This window comes from Myxocyprinus asiaticus, chromosome 7, assembly GCF_019703515.2.
Source record: "Myxocyprinus asiaticus isolate MX2 ecotype Aquarium Trade chromosome 7, UBuf_Myxa_2, whole genome shotgun sequence".
Lineage (NCBI taxonomy): Eukaryota > Metazoa > Chordata > Actinopteri > Cypriniformes > Catostomidae > Myxocyprinus > Myxocyprinus asiaticus.
The window spans coordinates 718,998-743,068 of NC_059350.1; the positions used below are offsets into that span (position 1 = coordinate 718,998).

General features: G+C 37.8%; 2 protein-coding genes across 6 annotated transcripts; one reads left to right on the forward strand and one right to left on the reverse strand.

The window, feature by feature from the left end:
- Positions 1–114: 114 nt before the first annotated feature.
- Positions 115–22,201, reverse strand: LOC127444393 (proto-oncogene vav-like). 3 transcript variants are annotated; one of them, XM_051703736.1, is made up of 28 exons: positions 21,698–22,201; positions 21,495–21,611; positions 20,833–20,949; positions 20,118–20,176; positions 19,955–20,020; positions 18,182–18,287; positions 18,006–18,101; positions 16,668–16,736; positions 16,282–16,385; positions 15,898–15,997; positions 15,527–15,622; positions 12,762–12,830; positions 12,084–12,170; positions 11,897–11,982; positions 11,576–11,711; positions 11,392–11,501; positions 10,561–10,662; positions 10,307–10,401; positions 10,193–10,215; positions 9,707–9,746; positions 8,740–8,756; positions 7,721–7,786; positions 6,681–6,712; positions 6,475–6,585; positions 5,875–5,962; positions 5,118–5,244; positions 4,881–5,032; positions 115–448 (listed from the first exon to the last, which is right to left on the reverse strand). In XM_051703736.1, exons 1-28 carry the CDS (start codon positions 21,782–21,784, stop codon positions 395–397), a joined length of 2,412 nt encoding a protein of 803 aa, XP_051559696.1. In that variant the 5' UTR covers positions 21,785–22,201; the 3' UTR covers positions 115–394. The 3 variants fall into 3 exon arrangements, with proteins under 3 accessions (XP_051559696.1, XP_051559694.1, XP_051559693.1); XM_051703734.1 differs by having other exon boundaries at positions 8,620–8,756; positions 18,006–18,098; positions 21,698–22,198; XM_051703733.1 differs by having other exon boundaries at positions 8,620–8,756; positions 21,698–21,823.
- LOC127444402 (uncharacterized) lies at positions 455–3,116 on the forward strand. 3 transcript variants are annotated; one of them, XR_007897812.1, is made up of 3 exons: positions 455–1,749; positions 2,348–2,585; positions 2,780–3,116. XR_007897812.1 is itself a non-coding variant. In XM_051703762.1 (2 exons), exons 1-2 carry the CDS (start codon positions 998–1,000, stop codon positions 2,369–2,371), a joined length of 762 nt encoding a protein of 253 aa, XP_051559722.1. In that variant the 5' UTR covers positions 455–997; the 3' UTR covers positions 2,372–3,116. The 3 variants fall into 3 exon arrangements, 1 of the variants encoding a protein (XP_051559722.1); XR_007897811.1 differs by having other exon boundaries at positions 455–1,017; positions 1,630–2,585; XM_051703762.1 differs by having other exon boundaries at positions 455–1,017; positions 1,630–3,116.
- Positions 22,202–24,071: the final 1,870 nt, after the last annotated feature.

Here is a 24,071-nt window from a genome sequence, read left to right on the forward strand (position 1 = left end):
TCTTGTTGTAAGCAAAACATTTTTTAATGAACATTTATCTTATTACATCCACTAAAGACTCAGTATCTTTAAAAAAAAACCAGGTTAATACATTAATAATATTAATTATTCCACAATTTAATCACTTCAGATTAATGAAACAGTGAAATCCTTCAGTCTTTATGATGTTAATGTAACATTATACAACATTATTAATTTACAGTCATGAACTCAGACACCAGCATCTTGAACTGTACAACAGAATGATTTCAGCTTTATATTCATATGATTATGTAAACGATAACAGTATTGTGAAGTGTACTGCACAGATGTCAGGTGTAATGAGTGTTGTTATTGTGTCTATAAACTCAAACTTCAGTATTATGGTTAATAAAGGATGTGTTGATTTGATTGGTCAGCAGTAATCAGAATGCTCCTCCTCCACGTAATTAGCAGGAAACAGTCCCACCTACAGAACACATGACCATCAGATTATATAGGATAACTTATGGGTGCATCTCAATCAGCTCCCTAGTTCAGTAGTCAGGTTACTGATCAGGACATTGGCCAAATGCAAAATCTTTCCAGTGCCCTAAAAAATCCCACAATGCACCGTAAAAACCAGAGAGCATTGTTGCTCACTATGTTCCCTTACCAGAAACATCGTGAGGACTTCTGAGGTGTCTCAAGTCGTTATCTTTCATAATAACAATGTACGTTTGAATATCTTCAATGAAAATGAAGGATAATGTCATTTATACAGTGATGGTGCTGCTTAATATCAGCTGGGCTTGAATGCAGGAACTCGTTACCGTGTTGCAGGTAATTGAGCCAAATGTTCAGGGGATGAACACCCATGCCAACCTGAATTCGTTTTTAACGACATACTGATTCATGACATGGGAAGCTGATTGAGACATACCCTATTTTTAGAAATAAAAATTGTCATCATTACTCATGTCGTCCCAAACCCATATGACTCTATATTCAGACTTGACTTGTACGTCAGTGATCGCAAATGGCACAGATTTCAACACGGTAAGCTTAAATATGAAGATGCAATTTGGAAGCTACAGCTAATTTTTACATATCCCCCCCACCCCCCAGTGACATTTTTTAGATAACAATTAAGGCTGTCAATCAATTGAAATTTGAAATTGAATTAATTACATGATGTGCCAATTAATTAATGGATGCAAATTACTCACGTTTCAGCTAAAGACACCTTTTCTGAAGCTAATTTTCCCAAATTGTTTGGTAAACATTTTTACATTTTCCTTATTAAAATAACTTGAAATGTTTACTTTAAGCTTAAAAACATATATATATATATATATATATATATATATATATATATATATATATATATATAAAAGAAGAAGCTTTAAATAAAATAAAATAAGTCAACTAAAAAAAAATACATCTGGAACAATTCAACATGACCCTCTCATCTACATGAACACAGTCTCCACCTTTGGTTTCCTTTTGCCGTAACCTCCGTTCTCTTTCACCCTCACACCTTTCCACTGCTGTCTCTACCTCTCTTCCCACACTAAATATATTTACCACGCTTGATGTAAACACTGCCACAGACACACTAAGCTCTACTTTAACAACCTGTCTAGACAACATCTGTCCTATTTCCTCTAGGCCAGCACGTGCTACACCACCCAGCCCCTGGCTCTCTGACGTCCTTCGTGAACATCGGACTGACCTCAGGGCAGCTGAGAGGAGATGGTGGAAATCTAAAGATCCAGCAGATCTAAGAAAGTATCAGTCTCTGTTTGCAACTTTTTCAGATAACGTTAAATCTGCAAAAACATGCTATTACCAGAACAAGACCAACAGCACCACAAACACTCGCAGCTTGTTTAGAACATTCAACACACTTCTCTGCCCTCCCCCTCCACCACCAGACACATCACTGACAGCAGATGTCTTCACCACATTTTTTACTAATAAGGTTACAACCATCAGCAATACATTCTCAGCACCACACCATGTCAAACACCTGTCTCCTGTATGCAACTCTTCTGTCTCTATGTTCTCTCCTCTGACTGACACTGAGGTCTCTAAACTCCTCCTCTCCAACCACCCCACCACCTGTTCCCTTGACCCCATTCCTTCCCACCTTCTCCAAGCCATTTCTCCGTCCATCCTACCTGCACTCACACACATAATTAACACATCTCTACTTACAGGCACTTTTCCCACTACATTTAAGCAGGCTCGAGCAACCCCGCTGCTGAAAAAACCCGCACTTAATCCCACACAAATAGAACACTACAGACCAGTCTCTCTCATACCATTCATGGCAAAAACACTTGAAATGGCAGTTTTCAATCAAATCTCTGCCTATGTCTCGCAGAACAAGCTAATGGATGACAATTAGTCAAGCTTCAAAAGTGGACACTCCACCGAGACCGCCCTGCTTTCTGTCACTGAGTCGCTGAGACGGGCGAAAGCTGAATCCAGATCATCATTCCTGATTCTGCTGGACCTTTCTGCAGCCTTTGACACAGTCAACCATCAGATCTTACTCTCCACCCTTTCCTCGCTGGGCATCACAGGAACTGTGCTTGACTGGTTTAATTCCTATCTCTCAGGTAGGTCCTTCAAGGTAGCCTGGAGAGGTGAGGTATCCAAGCCACATCAGCTACTTACTGGGGTACCTCAGGGCTCAGTGCTTGGGCCACTTCTCTTCTCTATATACACAACATCACAGGGACCCATCATTCAGGTACATGGTTTCTCTTACCACTGCTACAGTGATGACACACAGCTCTACTTGTCTTTCCAGCCCAACGACACCACAGTGACTGCTCGAATTTCTGCCTGCCTGGCAGACATCTCAGCCTGGATGAAGGAACACCACCTGCAACTCAACCCAGCCAAGACTGAACTCCTTATCTTTCCAGCCAACCCTGCTGTTGAACAAACATCACCGTGCAGCTGGGTGCAACTACAGTAATGCCTTCCAAATCAGTCAGAAATCTATGGGTAACCATCGACAACAGACTAAATTTCACAGACCACATCTCAAAGACCGCAAGATCATGTAGATTTACACTCTACAATATCAGGAAGATAAGACCCTTCCTCTCTGAACATGCCACACAACTGCTTGTTCAGTCACTTGTCATATCTAGACTGGACTACTGTAACGCTCTCATTGCAGGCCTCCCTGCATGTGCAACTAGACCCCTCCAAATGATCCAGAATGCAGCAGCACGTCTGGTCTTTAATGAACCAAAGAGAGCACATGTTACACCACTCCTTGTCTCTCTCCACTGGCTACTGGTTGATGCACGTATCAAATTCAAGGCTCTGATGCTGGCATACAGAACAGTCACTGGGTCTGCTCCAGCATACCTAAAATCATTTATGCAGAGCTACGTGCCCACTAGAAGTCTGCGGTCGGCTAAGGAACGTCGCCTTGTTGTACCAACACAAAGAGGCACCAAAACACTTTCCCGGACTTTCAGCTTCATCATACCACGTTGGTGGAACGACCTTCCCAACTCCATCTGTGAAGCTGACTCACTCTCTGTCTTCAAAAAACGACTAAAAATACATCTTTTCCATGAGCACTTAACCAGTCACTAAAAAAAAAAAAAATTTCCTGTTGCACTTTATTCTGTTTTGAATACTATTATGATGCTAGTTATACTTTGTAATACAGCACTTTTTATACCACTGTCTCCTAAGATGATTCGCTTATGTTTTCCTCTCTTGTAAGTCGCTTTGGATAAAAGCATCTCCAAATGAATAAATGTAAATGTAAATGTAACACCTGCTATTACTTTCTCACCTTTATCACCTCTCATGAGTTTCATCCCTGAATTAATCATAATCATCACAGCTAAGTGTATATCAATATTTACTAAAAAAAGGCCCTCAAAGATAATTTAGTTTAATTAAAATAACTGTTTATAAAATAAACAATGTAAATAATTTAAATATATTACATCATATGCAAATATTGCAGGGTCAGGGTTCATTTAGATAATACAAAAAGTGCTAGAAACATTCTTTGTTTTATTTCCATATCATTGAACATATCCCTATTATTGACCTACTTCTGACCTATTTTTAATTGTTCGTCTGTACTCATGCATCGGTATTTGGGCACAAAAGCATCTGTGGAAGGCCTGCTCTTGTTTGTTTGACGAGGTGTGTTGTCTGTGCAGCTGGAGTCGCGCTGACTGCCCCCTACTGCTACAGATTCGAAAACATTACGTTTGAAATGTTCTGATGGTAGGAACATTCCTTATTACAGACCTTTCTTACGGGGCATGATTAATTGCATTAATTTTTTTGACGCAATTTTCATATAATTAATCCCAATAAATTAAAACGTTAAATCAACAGCCCAAATAATAACACATTAAATTTGGTTCTGTTCCTCACACAAAACTATCACGTGATTTCCAAAGACTCTGAATATAGCGCGCATATGCATTTAATGTACTTTTTTGTCCTTTCTGGATCTTGATAGTTCCTGGTCAGTGAGCGCATTTACATGCACGATCTTGACCGGGTAAAAACTCCGTAAACGGTTTAAGCACAATCCAATCGACACGTACATTTTTGCCCATTACCCCAATTTTGCATTGTGCCTAAATGCCTTTACCAGCATTCTTACCTGTTTATCCAATATGTGCATGACTTTTCACGTTTTAGCGTCAAACGCAGAGAATAATCCAATTATTTAAAATCTCATGTTTTTTTTTTCTTGAGTTTCTGATTTTTGGTAGATATCGGTGACATGACCATTCTGGCTAAAATCTCCTTTTTGTTCTCCACGGAAGAAAGCCAGTATACAGGTTTGGAATAACATGAGAGTGAGTAAATGATGACAGAAAATATTCCTTTAAAGCGTCCGAGTGTGTGTGTCGTACCCTGCCGTACACCTCTCCTCTCCACCAGCCGTTGTGAGCTTTCTTGGAGATGATTTTGACGGTGTCTCCCTCTCTCAGAGACAGTTCAGTTCTATCACGTGCTGAGAAATCATAGCGCACTTTAGCTGTGCCGTAATAACGCTCGCTCACACCTGAAAACACACACACACAGGTGATGCACGCACTGAAAACAATAGTGAATGAGCCTTTAAGTGTGTTTCTTGGCATGTGTGTTACCTGTGTTGTGTGTGTTGGTGTGTACTGCCGTGTTCTGTTCAGGTTGTTTGTATGGTGTCTGCAGTTTCGAGTCAACATCTTTGAAACACTCTCGCAGTGAATTCTCCTGATAATACTGAACCAACTCCTGCCACAAACACAACACAAGACCTTAAGCACATGCTTCCAAAACAGAGTCAACATGAAAATGCATTTGTGAAACAGGATGTTCACCAACTGCATGGCGGGGCTTGATTTTCTCATGGGAAATTGATTGGATGGTGTGAAGTGTTTGTATATGACCAGAGGTGGAAAAATAGGGGGTTTGATTACATAAGGGAAAAGCATTTGCTTTGGGAAGTGCAATTCATTTTGGTGAATCAGTTTGTTCGGACGGTTTGTTTCATTGTTTCATTCAACTCTGCATCACTCAAAGGTGTTCTAAGAAGTTAGATTCATTTATACATTTTCACTAGGTTAAATATATCAGTCAAATGTTGTTTACTGTTCCAGCAACATTGATGATAACATGATTAACACTTGCTAAGTCCTTAATGGAGAATGCAATCCCAGAATGCATTGCGAAAAAATGACAATTATATATTTTTTCTTCAATTCTGAAAAATATTGATAAAAAAGTTAAATCTCCCCAACTATTTGAATGTGCTGTCTTTTATTATGTTTATTAGAGTTTCATGTCATTAGCTTAGCTACATGCTAACATCAAACTCTAATGCAGCTCATTTGTGTGTATGCATGTGTGTGTGTGTGAACTTACGAACAGCCCCTTGAAAGCTTTCTTCTCGTTAATTCTATACAGTCCCTCAGAATATGTCACTTTTATGTGTCTTGTGTCCATGTTGAACCTGTAAAAGAAAGATTTGTCACTTCTGCACCTGTTTGATTGACAGCTGTCTTCCAGTAAGTTTGATTGACAGCTATCAGTTAGTATGTTTGATTGACAGTTGTCTGTTAGTACTTTGATTGACAGCTATCAGTCAGTGTGCTTGACTGATAGCTGCCAATAAATGTTTTTAATTGAAAGCGATCAACAATTGAATTTGATTGACAGCTGCCAGTCAGTGAGTATGTTTGATTAACAGTTGTCTGTTAGTGCTTTGACAGCAGTTAGTCAGTGTGCTTGTATGATAGCTGCCAATCAATGTTTTTAATTGAAAGCAATCAACAATTAAGTTTGATTGACAGCTGCCAGTCAGTGATTTTGATTGACAGCAATCAGTATGTTTGATTGATAGTTGTCTGTTAGTGCTTTGATTGACAGCAGTCAGGGAGTTTGATTGGCAGCTATCAGTTAGTGTGTTTGATTGATAGTTGTCTGTTACTGCTTTGATTGAAAGCTGTCAGTCAGTGTGTTTACTTGAGGCTGATGGCGAATTCTCCAGCATCTTTCTGTCGCACCAGAAACGTTCCATCTGATCGGGTCGTCAGAAGAGTTTTAGCACCGGCCCGGTCCATATTACCCGCAAACCTTTTGTAAACACACACAGTTTGTTTATGTCAGTGTGATTGTAAAACTGTAAGAATGTTTGTGTGTGTGTGTGTGTGTGTGTGTGTGTGTGTTACCAGGGAAGTCCCGTTAAATCTGGAATGGGCCCCTAAAAGAACGGAGAAAATATTATTAACCCTCCTATGGTATTCGGTCATTTTTGACCAAAATCATTTTTCCTCATTTAATAAAATTTTTTTCCTTTATCTCAGCAGTACAATACTTGGTGACTTTTCCTCCATTTGCCATCTGAACATACAAAAAAAATAAATAAATATATATATGTCTAAGTGGTTATAAAAAAATAAAATAAAATAAAAAAGCAACACCTTTAGTCAAAATTGACCACCACTGAAAATGAATGGGACCAAAAACAGAGCCATCTGTCAAATACAATCAATAAATAAGCCACAATGCATAAAAAAACAAAAATTACAGGGTGAGACTGTAAAACATCCTCAGTGCAAAACATACACACCAACTCACACACAAACACACACACACACACACACACACACACACAAGAATGAACAGTGAGACTATAACACAGAGCTTTTTTATTTTCTGTTACTGGCATGACATGGTTTTCAAGTCATGTTATTTATAATAAAGCAATCTGCCTCCAATTTATGTCACATTCTCATATTTATGTTTCAACTTATAGAAAAGTAGGTTTTTAGTTTAAAAAAAATTTGCTTATTTGTATATGCAAATTAATCATAAAATTTTGAAATTTACATGTAAATAAGATCAAAATAGCATAAAATCCCAAAAGAAATGCATAATTTTATTGTTCTTCAGGAATGAAGAAATGGTATCATTATAATCATAAATAAAAGGGTTACACATCTGACCCTTCCGGTCAAAAATGACCACGAATACCAAAGAGAGGTGCCCTTTTTCAATACCATAGGAGGGTTACTGAAAACTGATTATTTTGTAATTATTAGTTACTAGGAATTATAACAAATATTAAAATATATTATAATTATAGTTCTTAAAATGAATAAGAATAATTAGTTATTGTTGTAGGAAATAAAATAAAGATTCAACCTTAAATGTTAATTGTCTTCAAAAAAATCAGAACAATGGCATCTACAGGTAATCTTTGACATACCGGGACATATGGCTGAACTTTACTGCAGGGAAACCAGCCCACCTCACCAACCGTCAGATTCCTGCCCTGAAATTCACACATTTGAACCCCACTGTAAATATATATGACCATCAACAACAGTTAACCACAGAAGTCATATCTAAGATTTAACAGAACAAAAATAATCAACTGAAGAAATGTGGATAAAAAAGAGAAGAAATAATGGCTGTGCTGTGAGGTTTCTCTTCTCCATTATAGAAAACAGAGGAAGAACTGACCTCACAGAACTGCTTCACAAACTTAGTCAGACACACATGAATGTAAACTGAAAGCTTCGATTCAGCGTTTCTGCAGAATTAAATCTGTTTGATTATAAAGTATCCATTCAGCGATTTTATTTTATTTCAAAACTATTGTTGAATTAGTACAGTTTGCTATGTCACGTAACAATCATTACTATTCCTATTGCTCATTTTGAACAAACCTCTAACATGTTTTATTAAGGGTTCAGTGTGTTTGTGTTCCAGACATGAATAATACCTCAAATCATGTGTCTTGTTGAGAAGAGATGTGCTGTTACTTCATTAAGAGATCACACTGAGGCAAGTAAAAAAACACCTAGCACACCTTAGCAACCACATAGGAACACTCAGGGTGAACTCTTTCGACTTGGGCAAAACCAACTAGAACACCCTAGCAACCGTGTAACAACGTGCTAATATCCCCTCAGAGCACCTTTGCAACCGCATAGCAACGCTAAGGGTGGACTCTTTTGAATTGGGTCAGTAAGAAACCACCTAGAACACCCTAATATTGTGGCAGTGAGTTTTGCACGAGCTGAAATAATATAATTCTGAAAATATCCAAATCTGTTTCAGATGGTGTTGATGTTTTTATTGATGGTTTGACAATAGCCACACCTCCCACCACTGTAAGTCGACCTCAGCACGGGTCAGCTCTATGACATCACCAACAGACAGCTGCAGCGGTTGGCCGAACGCTACAGGGGGCGGGGGCAGCCCATAATAATCCACACAAACCTCCATCTTTGGCAGGCCTGAATAAGACACAGACAGCAGAGTGTACATGACACAAATATGCTACAAAGTGCACATTTAAAATACAGTGGCAAAAAAAAAGTATTTGAACCCTTTGGAATTAGCTAGTTTTCTGCATTAATTGAGCATGCAGCAGTGTTTTTGTTGGAAAGCAGCGGCATCCTTCGTGGTGTCCCGCCATGGACACCATACCTGTTTAATGTTTTCTGTATAGTAGACTCATGAACAGAGATGTTAACCAGGTCCAATGATTCCTTTAAGTCATTAGCTGTCACTCTAGGGTTCTTTTTTACCTCATTGATCATTCTGCGGTGTGCCCTTTGAGTCATCTTGGCCGGACGGCCACTTCTAGTGAGAGTACCTACAGTACTAAATCATCTCCATTTATAGACAGTTTATCTAACTGTGGACAGATGAATATCTAAGCTCATCAAGATAACTTTGTAACCCTTTCCAGCTTTATGCAAAGGAACAATTCTTGATTGCAGGTCTTCTGATATCTGTTTTTGCAAGGCATGGTCCACGTCAGCAGATGCTTCTTGTGAATAGCAAAGTCAAAATGTTTGAGTGCTTTTTATAAGTCAAAGTAGCTCTAACCCACACCTACAATCTCGTTTCATTAATTGGATGCCAGGTGTGCCAACTTCTGACTCTAATTAGCTTTTGTTGATGTCATTAGCCTAGGGGTTCACTTACTTTTTCCAATCTAAACTGTGAATGTTTGAATGATGTATTGAATATGTACAAGAACAATAAAATAATTTGTGTGTTATTAGTTAAAACAGATTGTGTTTGTTCATTAATGTAGCTTAGATGAAGATCAAACCAGATTTTAAGGCAAATTTATCCAATAACACAGGTAATTCCAAAGGGTTCACATACTTTTTCTTGCCGCTGTACATTTACAGAGTGTATAAATATGAGTGAATTGTTCTTATGTTGTGTTTACCTGGTTTCGGTCTTTGAGCTGCTGCTCTCATTGTTTTACTCTGAAGGAAAATAAAAATACACTTTAACACATGAACACATTTAAAATATCACAAACTAACATGGCCCAACATTTGGTAGCAGAGGGTTGCAAATATTGCAATGCTCATAGAAAATTATTATAAAATAAAACAAGGGCATAGATTTGGCTTGAACATTGGGGAGGTTACAGTATGAAGAATTTACATGTTTCCATTGATCATGGAATCAATATTGTGGGGTTGTACTTGTTTTGATTATTGGGGGGGGGGATAAAATGACCCTTCTTGACGATTAACATCCGCTTCACTTGTTGAAAAGGTTTTCTGCCCTATTTTAATAGAAGGTGCCTCAGTGTGTGAATGTTTGGAGATGGTCAGATGATTTTTCATGTTTGTATGTGTGAAATCTTTCAGATATGCATCACATGAGTGTTTGTGAGTGTAGTTTGTAATTTAGATGCACAAACCTTCTTCAGGGTTCCTGAGTTTTCTGTGAACAGAACGAGAAGCACATGTGAAGTCGATTAAACTAAAACACACACACATATGCAGTTAATGTCTCTCGTTATCGCTCGTCTCACCAGAGTTTCGTCCGCACGCAGGAACTCGTCCCAAACACTCTTTATGTGCGGCCATCTTACAGCGAGAGCAGCGATATCCCTGAAAGAAGATTCCCCTGATACACACACACACTTAAACGTGAGCAAAGGAGTAAAATCCGACCTAATACATTTATTTTAGCAAACAAACAAGCGACTATATATGTAATAAAATGATTTTTAAAAAGCACATGACCCCTTAAAGTCAGTTTGAAGTAACTGAAGTCGTTATTTACCTGAGGAGCATTTGACAGGATTTACACGAGGTGGTTTCTTCAAAGCAGTGCATCTGGAAATCATGTCCGTTTGCAGAGCTGTCTTCTGGACACATGTTGGATCTATACACACATTATTAACACAAGTTATAAACAGAGAAATCTACAGAAATACAATTACTCATGCAACAAGTTTCAGAGATATAGGCGCGAGATACAAACATTGCAAATTAATTGGGCAATTGTGATTAGTGTTGGGTGCAAGGGCATAGATTAAGGATGGGGGGGGGCAAGCAAGCACACCCCCCCCCCCCCGTTATTTATACCATGATCAATGGAAACATGGGTAAATGCACCCCCCAATGTTCAAGCCAAATCTACGCCCTTGGTTGGGTGTAGTCGGATTACAACTGAAATCTAATGCCTTTTAGAATAAATAAGTAGTGTAAAACATTACATTTTAAATTCTTGTAATCAGATTACAGTTACAGAATTTCATTCAGGGAAATTACTTGTAATAATGTGTACATTACTTGGGTTACACATAGTTCTAAAATAATATCATTACATTTAAAATGAGCAAAAATTAAAGACATTATTTTGAGTTCGTTGAGCGGAAAAAAATAGCATAGTTTCACTAATTTAAAAGTAATTAGTAATGTGATTACATTTCCAATTAAGTAATCAGTAAAGTAAGATGATTATAATTTTAGACAAGTCATTTTTTGGCAATTATTCCACAGTATGTGTGAATGGTGAGCTTTTAAATTTGAATGTGGAAAATCGAGGGCGGCAGCCCAAAAATGCACCAGAGATTTAAAGTTGAACATTAAATTTTGAGATTTCACTCACAGCGCCATCTCAAACTGCTCCAGCCATTTCTTCTTCAGTTCTCGAGTCTTAAAGTACAGATCGTATCCGCCCTGACCGTACAAGTCCATCAGCAGGAAGGTGTGCGTCCACTGCAAACACACATAAAACAGTTTACATCCAGAGACTGATATAATAAATGATGCAGAGAGAATAAGTGCAGCACCTTCTTATTGTCTCTCTCTCCAGACGGTTCATCTCGCAGCTGATAATGTTGAAGTTCAATCAGCTCCTTCAGCTCCATACTCTCTCCACTGCGCTTCTTACACACAAACAGAGCTTTATCGAAGAGGAACCCGTATCTACACACACACACAAGTATTCAGACACTTCGGCCACACTTCAGAATGTCTCAAAGCAAGTAGTATTGTTTAAAAGAAAGACATTACAAACACACTTTTCAAGCAAAACATTTGAAATGAAAAAACGACAGATCAAGTGTCTAACACACACACACACACACACACACACACACACACACACACACCTGTCCTGTTTGGATTTCTTCTCAGGGCTGCAGATCTTAAACTCTCCATCTATTTTGGGACGTCCGAACAATGCCAGAGACTGAGTCTACAAAGAGACAGAGATTTAATAATGATTTAATAACTATTTAATAATAAAGAAAGCAAAACAAACCACTGAAGTATTCAGATGGTTTACGGTTTCTTTACCATGTTCTCGATGCAAAGCTGAAACGTTGTGATTTGTCGAATTATTTCATTGTCTCTCTTCACCTCGTTCACACACTGAGCAAGATCCTACACACACACACACACACACACACACACACATCACTGTACACAAATGCAATGACATGTCAAGAAAAATGATACTAATGGAAATAAACAAAAGTTTAAAAATTATAAGAAATTAAATCCTTATTTTAATGTAAAAATAAAAGGCCCCAATTTATATGCAGAGTCTTTAACTACTATGTACTGAAGCATTTGCTCCAATGTACTTATTATGTACCTACTTACCTAATTAAACAAAACCTAATCTAATCCTAAACACTGTTAACCTAACCCTAACCGTAAACCTAACCACTACCCCTAAACCTGACCCTAACCCAAAATCTACCCATACTTCGATCTTAGTAGCAGCAAATGTGAATATAGTAATACAATAAATACATGTTATTGTTTGTATTTTAATGTTAGTATATAGTAGTTAAAGACACCTAATATAAAGTGGGACCCAATATTAATTTGATAGATTCCACATGTCAAACGTGCCAGTAGGATCTCTGAACTTTAGTAGTAATAAATGAAACCCGTGGGAGAGACGTTTATGTTTTAACTCACTGGTGAGTATATTTCCTGTTGAGTTAAGTACAGAAACACACTCACCCTCATGGCGTCCAGTGCCATACGCAAGTTTTCTTTCGCTTGTTGGTCCACTGTGTGTTTCACCAGCTCCTGAGAGACAACACACAGACAGGATAACACAGTAATGAGTATTTATCACACACTTCTACTAGGGGGATTATTAGGGACGAAAGTGCTGAAATACGTATATTCCAAGGTTTTATATGTTATATAAAGTATAACATATATACATCATTTCACTATATATATATATATATATATATAGTATATATATAGTCAGAGGTGGAAAGTAATGAATTACAACTACTCTCGTTACAGTACTTGAGTACATTTTTCACATTTTTCTGCTTTAAGTATAAATAAATAATAGTACTTTTACTAGAGTTGATTAAAAATGTTATTCTGCTTCGCTACAATTATTTTTCATCACAATTACAAAGTACGAAAAAAAAACCCATAATATTTCTGAATTTTTGGGAAGTTTTTTGGGAAGAAGAAATCGGCAAGTTATAAGCGGTAAATCTGTTTATAAAGTAAATCGCACTGTGTGCGGCACGACGGAAGTCCGCAGGGTTCATCATCATGAGCACAGCAGCTCTCATAAACTGCTGCCGGTGTCCTCTCTTCTCTCGCTTCAACACTTTCTGCCCCGTCACTATACAAGAACTGTAATACTGTGATTTTCTGCATATAAAGAGCCGTTCATTCAGGTATGAGGAAACCGTCTGAACACGTTTAACCACTGATCAAACTTCATTTGTCAATGTTTTAACTGTGTCAATCTTTAACACAATGTAGTTTGACATATATGTGTGGATATCCTGTTTACTTGTTACTATATGTCTAAAACAACCTTTTTAAATACCTTAGAAAGATACAATGCCAATAGTGTTGGAAATTAACGGGGACACGGAGCAAAAATGTCACTGAAATTAACTCAGATTCAAAATATGGAGGCAAAAAATGCCCACGCAATGAGTTCCCATGTTTTATGAATAATATCTGATTTAGTTACAATTACATACATTACAATCTACTTTTGACTTTTCACTGAACATTATTTTGATTCCCACCGTCCTGTTCCTCGCACCATCGTGCGCACAGATGGGCTCTCCGCTTCTATCAATCCGCATCAGTTCGGTATTGTATAAATTCCGTAATCGTTCGCCCCTCTTGTTCCAAATAAACTGTTCTAGCGGGTAACACTCTCGCTCACGGTGCTGTACTGTACTTCTCTGCCCTGTCTCACCCGCTAGAGGCCAAAAGTGCACAAGGGATGTTATATAAAGAAGATATGAGAAATCACAAAACATAATGTAAACACATGCTACAATTTACTGAATAATAATATCTCAATATGTTAAATAACCATAATATTAATTAAGACTTTATTATTACAACTGTAATACAATAACACATATACAGAACAGCCACTTTTAGTGTTTGAATCAATCATATCTCTCATTAAACACTGTGTGAAATGTTTATTTTTGCCTTATTTTATTCAGTTGGCATGTAGGAGTTGATAACAGTTTGCTTAATAATCTCATTCCATATCTGGATATTTGCTGCAATATCATAGATGATAAATTTCCTCCTGTATGATATTGCATTATATTAGTTTTGTACAGTATGTTAACTTAATAGCCAAAATACTTGGACATCCATGAATGAGAATAAAGTTGAAATAGGAACGTGTTTCAGTCACAATGCACATTATGTAGTTTAGAGACATTTACAATGTTACAAATGGCTATTTCTATTTAAATAAATGTTGTATTCTTAATGTTTTCAGTCTGTCCAAGAATCCTCTTGCAGCAATGCAGGCAGTGGCGGGGTGGGCCTGGGCCCTCCCAAATTAGACCCAGACCCACCCAGAATATTACAGATTATTCTTTGACTTCAAATATCCATTTATAAAATAGTTAAAAAAAACCTCATAAATTCTGATTTCTGAAAGTGCGAAAGAACTGTTTAAATGTGCCACCTTTCAGTTATTAAGGAAAATTTGGTTGAAAAAACATGTGGGGGGGTCAGTACACCCCCCATTATGTATACCGTGATCAATAGAAATGTTTCATGCTGCAGTCCCACCAATGTTCAAGCCCAATCACTTATATTATAGATACTGTACATACTCTGAAAGTCTAAATATCTTATATGTTTCTTCTCCAGTAAATGTATCTTGTTTTTAGGATTTTTAGATCATCTAAAATGGAAAACAAGACAAAAACACTTGATGATAATAGGATTTTTTTTGCAATACATTTTTTAATGAATTAAACTTAATACAAATTCAAGGATTTTTTTTTTCTTGTAATTCAATGAATTTTATTTAGAGGTATTTTTAAAAGATGATTTTGTCCACTTTTTTGTTAGTAAGCACGTTTAATACAACCTTTTAAGTCGGGCACGAGCTGAATAATCGGTTAAGAGCTAATGATTAATCGTTGCAATAATCGCCGAATAGTCGTTCTATTAATCATTAGATTAGTCGATTATCAAAATAATCATTAGTTGCAGCCCTAGTATATATAATATAATTTTCATAAAGTAACTTGTAACGTAATTACTTGAGTAGTTTTTCAACAAACTGCTTATTTACTCATACTTGCGTCATAATATCTCAGTACTTGTAATTGTACTCAAGTGAATTATTTCTTCAGTAGCAGTACTTTTACTTAAGTAAAAAAAAATCAGTACTCTTTCCACCGCTGAATATAGTATAATAATGTCTTCATGAAAATAGAAGAACAACAGCAAAACTGTGTGTTATTGTGTGTTACCTGCAGTAGTAAATGATATTTGAGGACTCTCTGCATTGGCACCATGAGCAGATCTCTGAGAGTAAATCTACCGCTGTTCGCTCTCATTGAACACTCCTAAAATGAAAGAGGGTAAATATGACCATCTGCATGAGGTGAACAGCTTTATAAAGCCACTATACAGTATCATGAATAAATGCAATAGATGTTGAGATAGGTGATAGAAAACAGTATCTTTATCTCTACTTTTGAAGTAAGATAAAGTAAATAAGACTAAACCTCCTTTAGGTTTCTGTTAAGTTTTCTTTTAGTGTTAGGATTAGTCTGTAGTCATTATAATTGGCTTTTATTTAAAAACAACACAATATGTCCTCAGCTAGATGAACACTCACCTCTAGTTTCATTTTCACGTCTTCTCTCGAGCCGGCGATTTTGTCCAGGTGTTTGGTGGCGGCTTCTACCTGACTACAGTAACGTCCATATAACAACAACCTACAACACACATTCACTTTGATTAGTTTCAGATAAACTGTTGACAGTTAAACCATCTTATTTTCTGTGCACTTCTTTAGCTATAATTGTGAGGGCCAGTTTTCTGATAAAGTCCTCACAAGTGGTATAGGTTAGTTAATGGGACATATAATATTAAAATAAGGAATATTCTGGTTGAGTGGTACGAGTAAGACTGCTCTTCTAAAAGGATGATCTTCTGGTATTGCATTATCAATGTGATTTGTGTGTGTGTGTGTGTGTGTGTGTGTGTGTGTGTGTGGTACCTTTCCTTGTAGTCAATGAAGATCTGGTAAAGGTTTTCTGCTCCCAAATGCAGAATAGATTCTTGAACCTCATGAAACAGAGAACGATGTGTGTTTGCTAGATCCTGCACACACACACACACACACACACACACACACATACACACACACATACACACACACACACACACACACACACACACACATACACACACACACACACACACACACACACACACACACACACACACACACACACACACACACACATACACAGATGTATTGGATGTATTGATGAATGCATTAGTGTATAATAATGAATAAAAACGGAAATCAATGATTTAATAGAAATTAAATTAATATTGAATTGAAATGAAGAAATGAAGTAAAAAGAATGATGAACGCACTTCAATATTAATAAAGATGTTATCAACATCAACGGGCTGCAGAAACGGCTGCAATGGTTTCAGAAAGTGCTGAAATTAAACAAACACAACAGGATATGAATATAACATAACTGCACTGACCTCATGTGTGTCTGAGTCTAGATCTGTTAATCTGAGGTTTTAAACATCACATAATCCGTTAATCTGAGGTTTTAAACATCACATAATCCGTTAATCTGAGGTTTTAAACATCACACAATCTGTTAAATTGAGGTTTTAAACATGCCAGAATCTTTTAACCTGAGTTTTTTTAACATCATAAAATCTGTAAATCTGATTTTTTTCAATATTGATGTGTTCATTTATTGTTTGTTTGTGTTTTCTTTTTGTTGTTGCTACAATACTAAATAAAATAAGTATAAAAAAAAACATCACAGAACCTTTTAATCTGAGTTGTTCAACATCAAACAAACACTTAATCTGAGTTTTTAAAATGACAGAATCTGTTAATCTGAGTTTTTCAACATCACATAATCTGCAACATTAATTTATAATTAATTTATTGTGAGAAAATAGTCTCTGTCTCTGGTTTGTGTTTCAAGGCCTCGACTGCTAATATGGTTTCGGTTTCTTTTTTAGTTTTGGGTGACCTACATGTTGCCTTGATCAGAAACAACTTTGTCATGAGAATCATCTAACCACAGGTTTGTTTCAAACACCTGCACAAGAAACTAATGAGTTCATTTCAAGACAGGTTGTGCTCTTCACTGGTTTCACCAGTGGTTAATGAAAGGCACAGAACTTAAAAATACAAGCAGAAGTGATAGCTAGAAAGGCAGATGTGGTACATTAATGGTTAATATAAAAGCTGCAGTTTCAAACCAGTTAATAGATATGACCGACAGATACAGATTCACATACAGAACCCTGTATGTATGTTTCTGAGTGTAACAGCAGGTCATTTCACCACTGAGCTTCACACTGGATTCATACTAGAGTATGAGGGTATGATGTTCATTAAAGTTCTTAAAGGAACGTTCTGGGTTCGATAGAAAGTGCTCTTTCAACAACATTTGTAGCATGCCATTGATTACCACATAAATTAAATTGGCCTTTTCTTTTTTTACAAAAAGACACATTTACATTTAGAGCAAGGCACTTACAAAAGAAGTAAACAGGGCAATGCCATAAACACTTGAACATTATACAGTACGTGTTAAAGAGAAGTGTGATCAAATCACTTACTAATCTTTCCCATATGTCTGAGACATTTTCAATATTTCAACTCGTTTCATGACAATGTTAAGCCGGTAATCGCTTAGTAAAAACAATAAAAGTCAAAGACAAGTGTTTGTTTACCTGAAGTATTGATTCCAGTGTATTGGTATATTTCTCTTCTGTCTGTCTGATTTCTTGAAGACAACAACTCCTCTTGTCCACTTCAGTTTTCTGCTGCTGGGAGAGACCGACAGACAGTATTGTGAGAATATGGGAATATCTGGGAATGTGTGTGAATGTATTTGTGCATGTCTCACTGTTTCTGGTTCCTCTGTTCTCATCAGATCTTCATAAATATCATCTCCTTCATTCTCATCTTCCTCTACACAGTCATAAAGATCGTCGTCTTCCTCAACAGTATCACTGAAAGACAGAGACACAATCAACAACACACATACAGTTGTGCTCAAAAGTTTGCATACCCTGGCAGAAATTGTGAAATTTTGGCATTGATCTTTTATTTAAGGATAGTGATCATATGAAGCCATTTATTATCACATAGTTGTTTGGCTCCTTTTTAAATCATAATGATAACAGAAATCACCCAAATGGCCCTGATCAAAAGTTTACACACTCTTGAATGTTTGGCCTTGTTACAGACACACAAGGTGACACACACAGGTTTAAATGGCAATTAAAGGTTAATTTCCCACACCTGTGGCTTTTTAAATTGCAATTAGTGTCTGTGTATAAATAATGAGTTTGTTAGCTCTCACGTGGATGCAATGAGCAGGCTGGGTACTGAGCCATGGGGAGCAGAAAACAACTGTCAAAAGACCTGCGTAACAAGGTAATGGAACTTTATAAAGATGGAAAAGGATATAAAAATATATTCAAAGCCTTGAAAATGCCAGTCAGTACTGTTCAATCACTTATTAAGAAGTGGAAAATTCAGGGATCTCTTGATACCAAGCCAAGGTCAGGTAGACCAAGAAAGATTTCAGACACAACTGCCAGAAGAATTGTTCAGGATACAAAGAAAAACCCACAGGTAACCTCAGGAGAAATACAGGCTGCTCTGGAAAAAGACGGTGTGGTTGTTTCAAGGAGCACAATACGACGATACTTGAACAAAAATGAGCTGCATGGTCGAGTTGCCAGAAAGAAGCCTTTACTGTGCCAATGCCACAAAAAAGCCCGGTTACAATATGCCCGACAACACCTTGACACGCCACTTCTGGCACACTGTAATTTGGAGTAACGAGACCAAAATAGAGCTTTATGGTCACAACCATAAGTGCTATGTTTGGAGAGGGGTCAACAAGGCCTATAGTGAAAAGAATACCATCCCCACTGTGAAGCATGCTGGTGGCTCACTGATGTTTTGGGGGGTGTGTGAGCTCTAAAGACACGGGGAATCTTGTGAAAATTGATGGCAAGATGAATGCAGCATGTTATCAGAAAATACTGGCAGACAATTTGCATTCTTTTGCATGAAAGCTGCGCATGGGACGCTCTTGGACTCTCCAGCATGACAATGACCCTAAGCACAAAGCCAAGTTGACCCTCCAGTGGTTACAGCAGATAAAGGTGAAGGTTCTGGAGTGGCCATCACAGTCTCCTGACCTTAATATCATCGAGTCACTCTGGGGAGATCTCAAACGTGTGGTTCATGCAAGACGACCAAAGACTTTGCATGACCTGGAGGCATTTTGCCAAGATGAATGGGCAGCTATACCACCTGCAAGAATTTGGGGCCTCATAGACAACTATTACAAAAGACTGCACGCTGTCATTGATGCTAAAGGGGGCAATACACAGTATTAAGAACTAAGGGTATGCAGACTTTTGAACAGAGGTCATTTCATGTTTTTCTTTGTTGCCATGTTTTGTTTTATGATTGTGCCATTCTGTTATAACCTACAGTTGAATATGAATCCCATAAGAAATAAAATAAATGTGTTTTGCCTGCTCACTCATGTTTTCTTTAAAAATGGTACATATATTACCAATTCTCCAAGGGTATGCAAACTTTTGAGCACAACTGTATATACAAATACATGCACACACACACACACGCACTAACTCACTCGATCTGGTCTGACAGGCCAGTGTAGATATCATCATCTCCCACACAGAGTTCATCTGGAAAAGGTCTGAAGTGAAAAATCACATTTCAAAATGATAAATAAAAAACTGTCGAATTATATTGAATCATGATAAATGCAGTAAATGTGTTTGTGTGTGCATTACCGGAATCCTCTCTGCATGGCCAGTGATGTGTGTGACAGGGTGGATAACGTGTCAATCACCTGCCACACAAACATTCATTATAGTCACAGTGTGATTGTAGTAATTGAACGTCATATTTTAGATGTAGTCCACATTATACCGGATGAATTTGAAAAAGCATTTTTTTTCTCTGTTTTGGCCTTCGGTCCACACTGAGGCAGCATTTTTGTCCAGCAAAACTGAGATTTTAGGATACACTCTCCCAAGTGGATAAATTTGAAGAGACATTCGAAAACGATGAAGTACTTGTTATCATGTGACGCAGTCATGTGATCCATTCAACCCAAAACAATCAAGATAGCAGCCCATGTTGTAGCAGCATTGTTACTCACTTTGAGAGCATTGTTAAAGATAAATGTTACTTTACACAACCTTCACATTGTATTCCTTCAAATGCGAAGGGAAGTTTAATCGAAATTGCTGTCTGGCGACAGAACACGAGGACAATTGCGTTTCAGACTGTACATGAAACAGCGTTTTTGGGTGTGACCTGAACACACAAGTGCATGCATGGTAAGGGAATTTGAGCGTTTTCAGATGTTTCAGTGTGGATAAGCAATTTTTTTCAAAAACGGCAGTGTGGATGGAGAGCATTTCGAAATGAAAATGCAGTTTTAAAATGTATCCAGGTTAATGTGAATGTAGCCTTAGTGTTTTTTCTTTCAAGTGTTCAGACCTTTGCGAAGTCACGAACATCAAAGAGTTCAAAGGCCTCAAAGAGCTCATTCTTCCTCATGCCAAATTTCTCCTGACAGGTGCACAAGAATGTCCTGATGTTCTTCAGACATAAAAACTACACACATATGCATGCACATGGACAGAATTAATTATTCAATAAAAGGCAAATAAAAGTTCACAGACAGACAGATACATACACATTGTACAAATAATATAAATCATAACAAATACCCAAAATACCCCCTTATACCCAACCATGATTCATATTAATAATGTGAGATAGACACAGTCATAAATGAAGAAACAGCGGTCTACATCTGAATGTTAAGTACTTCCTGAGTCACTGCCTGTGTGTGAGTGTGTGTGCGGGAGGAAGTTCATCTGAGAATAGGGAAGTGTAATGCACGATTGTACATGAACACACTGCTGTAAACAGATTACTAACACACACACACAATAAACTTTCCCAAAACTGTGTGTATGTGTGTGTGTGTCTGAGATTAAACTGACCAGTGACCGCTGTGTTTACCCACATTAACTGGCACTTATAACTTTTGACTTCTCACACACTCACACATACACAAACATTAATATCAGTACCAGTGCAACTGATCATTATCAAGTCATTTTCATATCGTAAAGATAATGACTTGTGTGTACCTGTGACATCTGGGGTCGGAGGTTAATCTGTCGCAGGTTGACTGACTGTGGTAGGAGGTTATTCAGCAGTTGACAGAGTAAAACTCCATCTCTCAGAGCATGAGCCAGATCACACACCTGTAAAAAGATTAGGAAACTAAGAAAATGTAGGAAAATCTATAGATACGAAATCCAGACGGTCATAACTACAACCTTACACTCACCTGTGCACTGTCCCAGGTCACTCTGTGGTTCTCAGGAAGCACCCGGCACTGAATTAACCAACTGGCACACTGTCTCCACAACTCCATCTCCAAACCGACGAGATTTAAATCAACAGCGGTCCAAATCTAGCACGAGCAAACCACCGTTTATGGCTAAAAGTTCCTTAACGCAACCATGATCCCAAAATGTCAACAGAAATGAAAAAACAACAACCAAGAAACCAAAACGATGTCCATAAAATAAAAATAAAAAATAGATTTTTAAGCTCTGCAACTAAACTACATCTAAATGCTGTACTAACGCAACTCAGCTCAACTAAATTAAAGTCAACTCAATTCATCTCAACTCAACCAGAATCTACAAAGTACAAACTAGAAATTAGGACTAAACCTAAACATTGTGAGCAACATGAAACTGTCTAAAGCCTGTGTCTCTCCTTTGACCTTTGAGAAATCTCTTCTTCCTGGTTCTTCAGGATGTCCAGTAAATGTCTTCTCTGTCGTCTCTGTCTCTCGTGGTCTCGTTCTGTTCTCCACAAGGCTGCTCTGCAAGACTGCAGAGGGGAGGAAGTCTTTCAAATGCACACAACTTCCTCTTTCCTCTTTGTCACACACACTCACATACTGACACACACTATCACAAGCTCTCTAGCACAATTAGCTGCAACAATATAAACCCCAAATTTTGCAAGTCAAGTGTCAGATGTGTGTGGTTTTCTCTATATGAGTGTGAAAGTGTGTGCAGGCCAGAGGCCACTGAGTGTGTGTGTGTGTTTTTGCATGTTTGCTGTGTAACGTGTGCGTGTGTGTGTGTTTGAATGTGTTTCTAACCGCAGCATGTGCAGTCAAAGAGCAGCAATGCACTGTTGCGTGGAAACACACTCACACTGTGTCAGGGCAGTTGTTGTACAGTTTATTAAACACACAATACTTCCTATATCACTTTCTTACTCTCCATTCTTTCTCAAGAACGATCTTCACTTTCTCTGTCATTGTGTTCTGCTCTGATGGAGATGCTGAACATCAGACATACTCAGATCATGGGACGCAGAATGCTGTGTGATCAGAGAGTGGAATGAACTTATAAGAGTGATCACAATGTTAAACTACTTATGAAACACAAACAGTCACAACTAGAAACTACAAACCATTAGTTAACCTGGTTTTAAAGCACAAACTCAAATCATCAAAGAATTAACAATCAACAACATGAACATTAGTCAGCAAGACACAAGTGTACTAAACTACACTCAACTCAACTCAACACAATTCGACTAATTGGAAATGAACTGAACTCATATCAACAACTCATCTTAATGCAACTCAACTCTGCTAAACTGAACTGAACACAAATCAATGACTCAATTCAACACAACTCTGCTAAACTGAAATGAACTTAGATTAACAACTCAATGCAACTCAGCTGAAAAGAACTGAACTCAAATCAACAACTCAACTTAATGCAGCTTAACTCAACTCTGCTAAACTGAACTGAACTCAAATCAAAAACTTAACTCAACGCAACTCAGTTGAAATGAACTGAGCTCAGATCAACAACTCATATTAATGCAACTCAACTCTGCTAAACTGAACTGAACTTAGATTAACAACTCAATGCAACTCAACTGAAAAGAACTGAACTCAAATCAACAACTCAACTCAAATAAATGCATATGCAACTGAGCTGAACTCACATCAACAACTCAGCTCAGTGCAACTCAATTGAAATGAACTGAACTGAATTCATATCAACAACTCAATTCAATTCAACTCAACTCTTCTAAACAGAACTCAGATCAAAAACTCAACTTAAATGAACTGACCTAAACTCAAAACAACAACTCAACCCAATGCAACTCTGAAAAACTGAACTGAGCTCAGATCAACAACTCAACTCAACGCAACTCAATTGAAATGAAATGAACTGAACTCAAATCAACAACTCCATTCAAATCAACTCTACTAAACTGGGGGCCTGGGTAGCTCAGTGGTAAAATACGCTGGCTACCACCCCTGGAGTTTGCTAGCTCGCTAGTTAGAATCCCAGGGTGTGCTGAGTGACTCCAGCCAGGTCTCCTAAGCAACCAAGTTGGCCCGGTTGCTAGGGAGGGTATAGTCACATGGGGTAACCTCCTCATGGTCGCTATAATGTGGTTTGTTCTCGGTGGGGCGCATGGTGAGTTGGGCGTGGTTGCCACGGTGGATGGCGTGAAGCCTCCACACGCGCTATGTCTCCGTGGCAATGCGCTCAACAAGCCACGTGATAAGATGCGCAGGTTGATGGTCTCAGACGCGGAGGCAACTGGGATTCGTCCTCCGCCATCCGGATTGAGGCGAATCACTACGTGACCACGAGGACTTAAAAGCACATTGG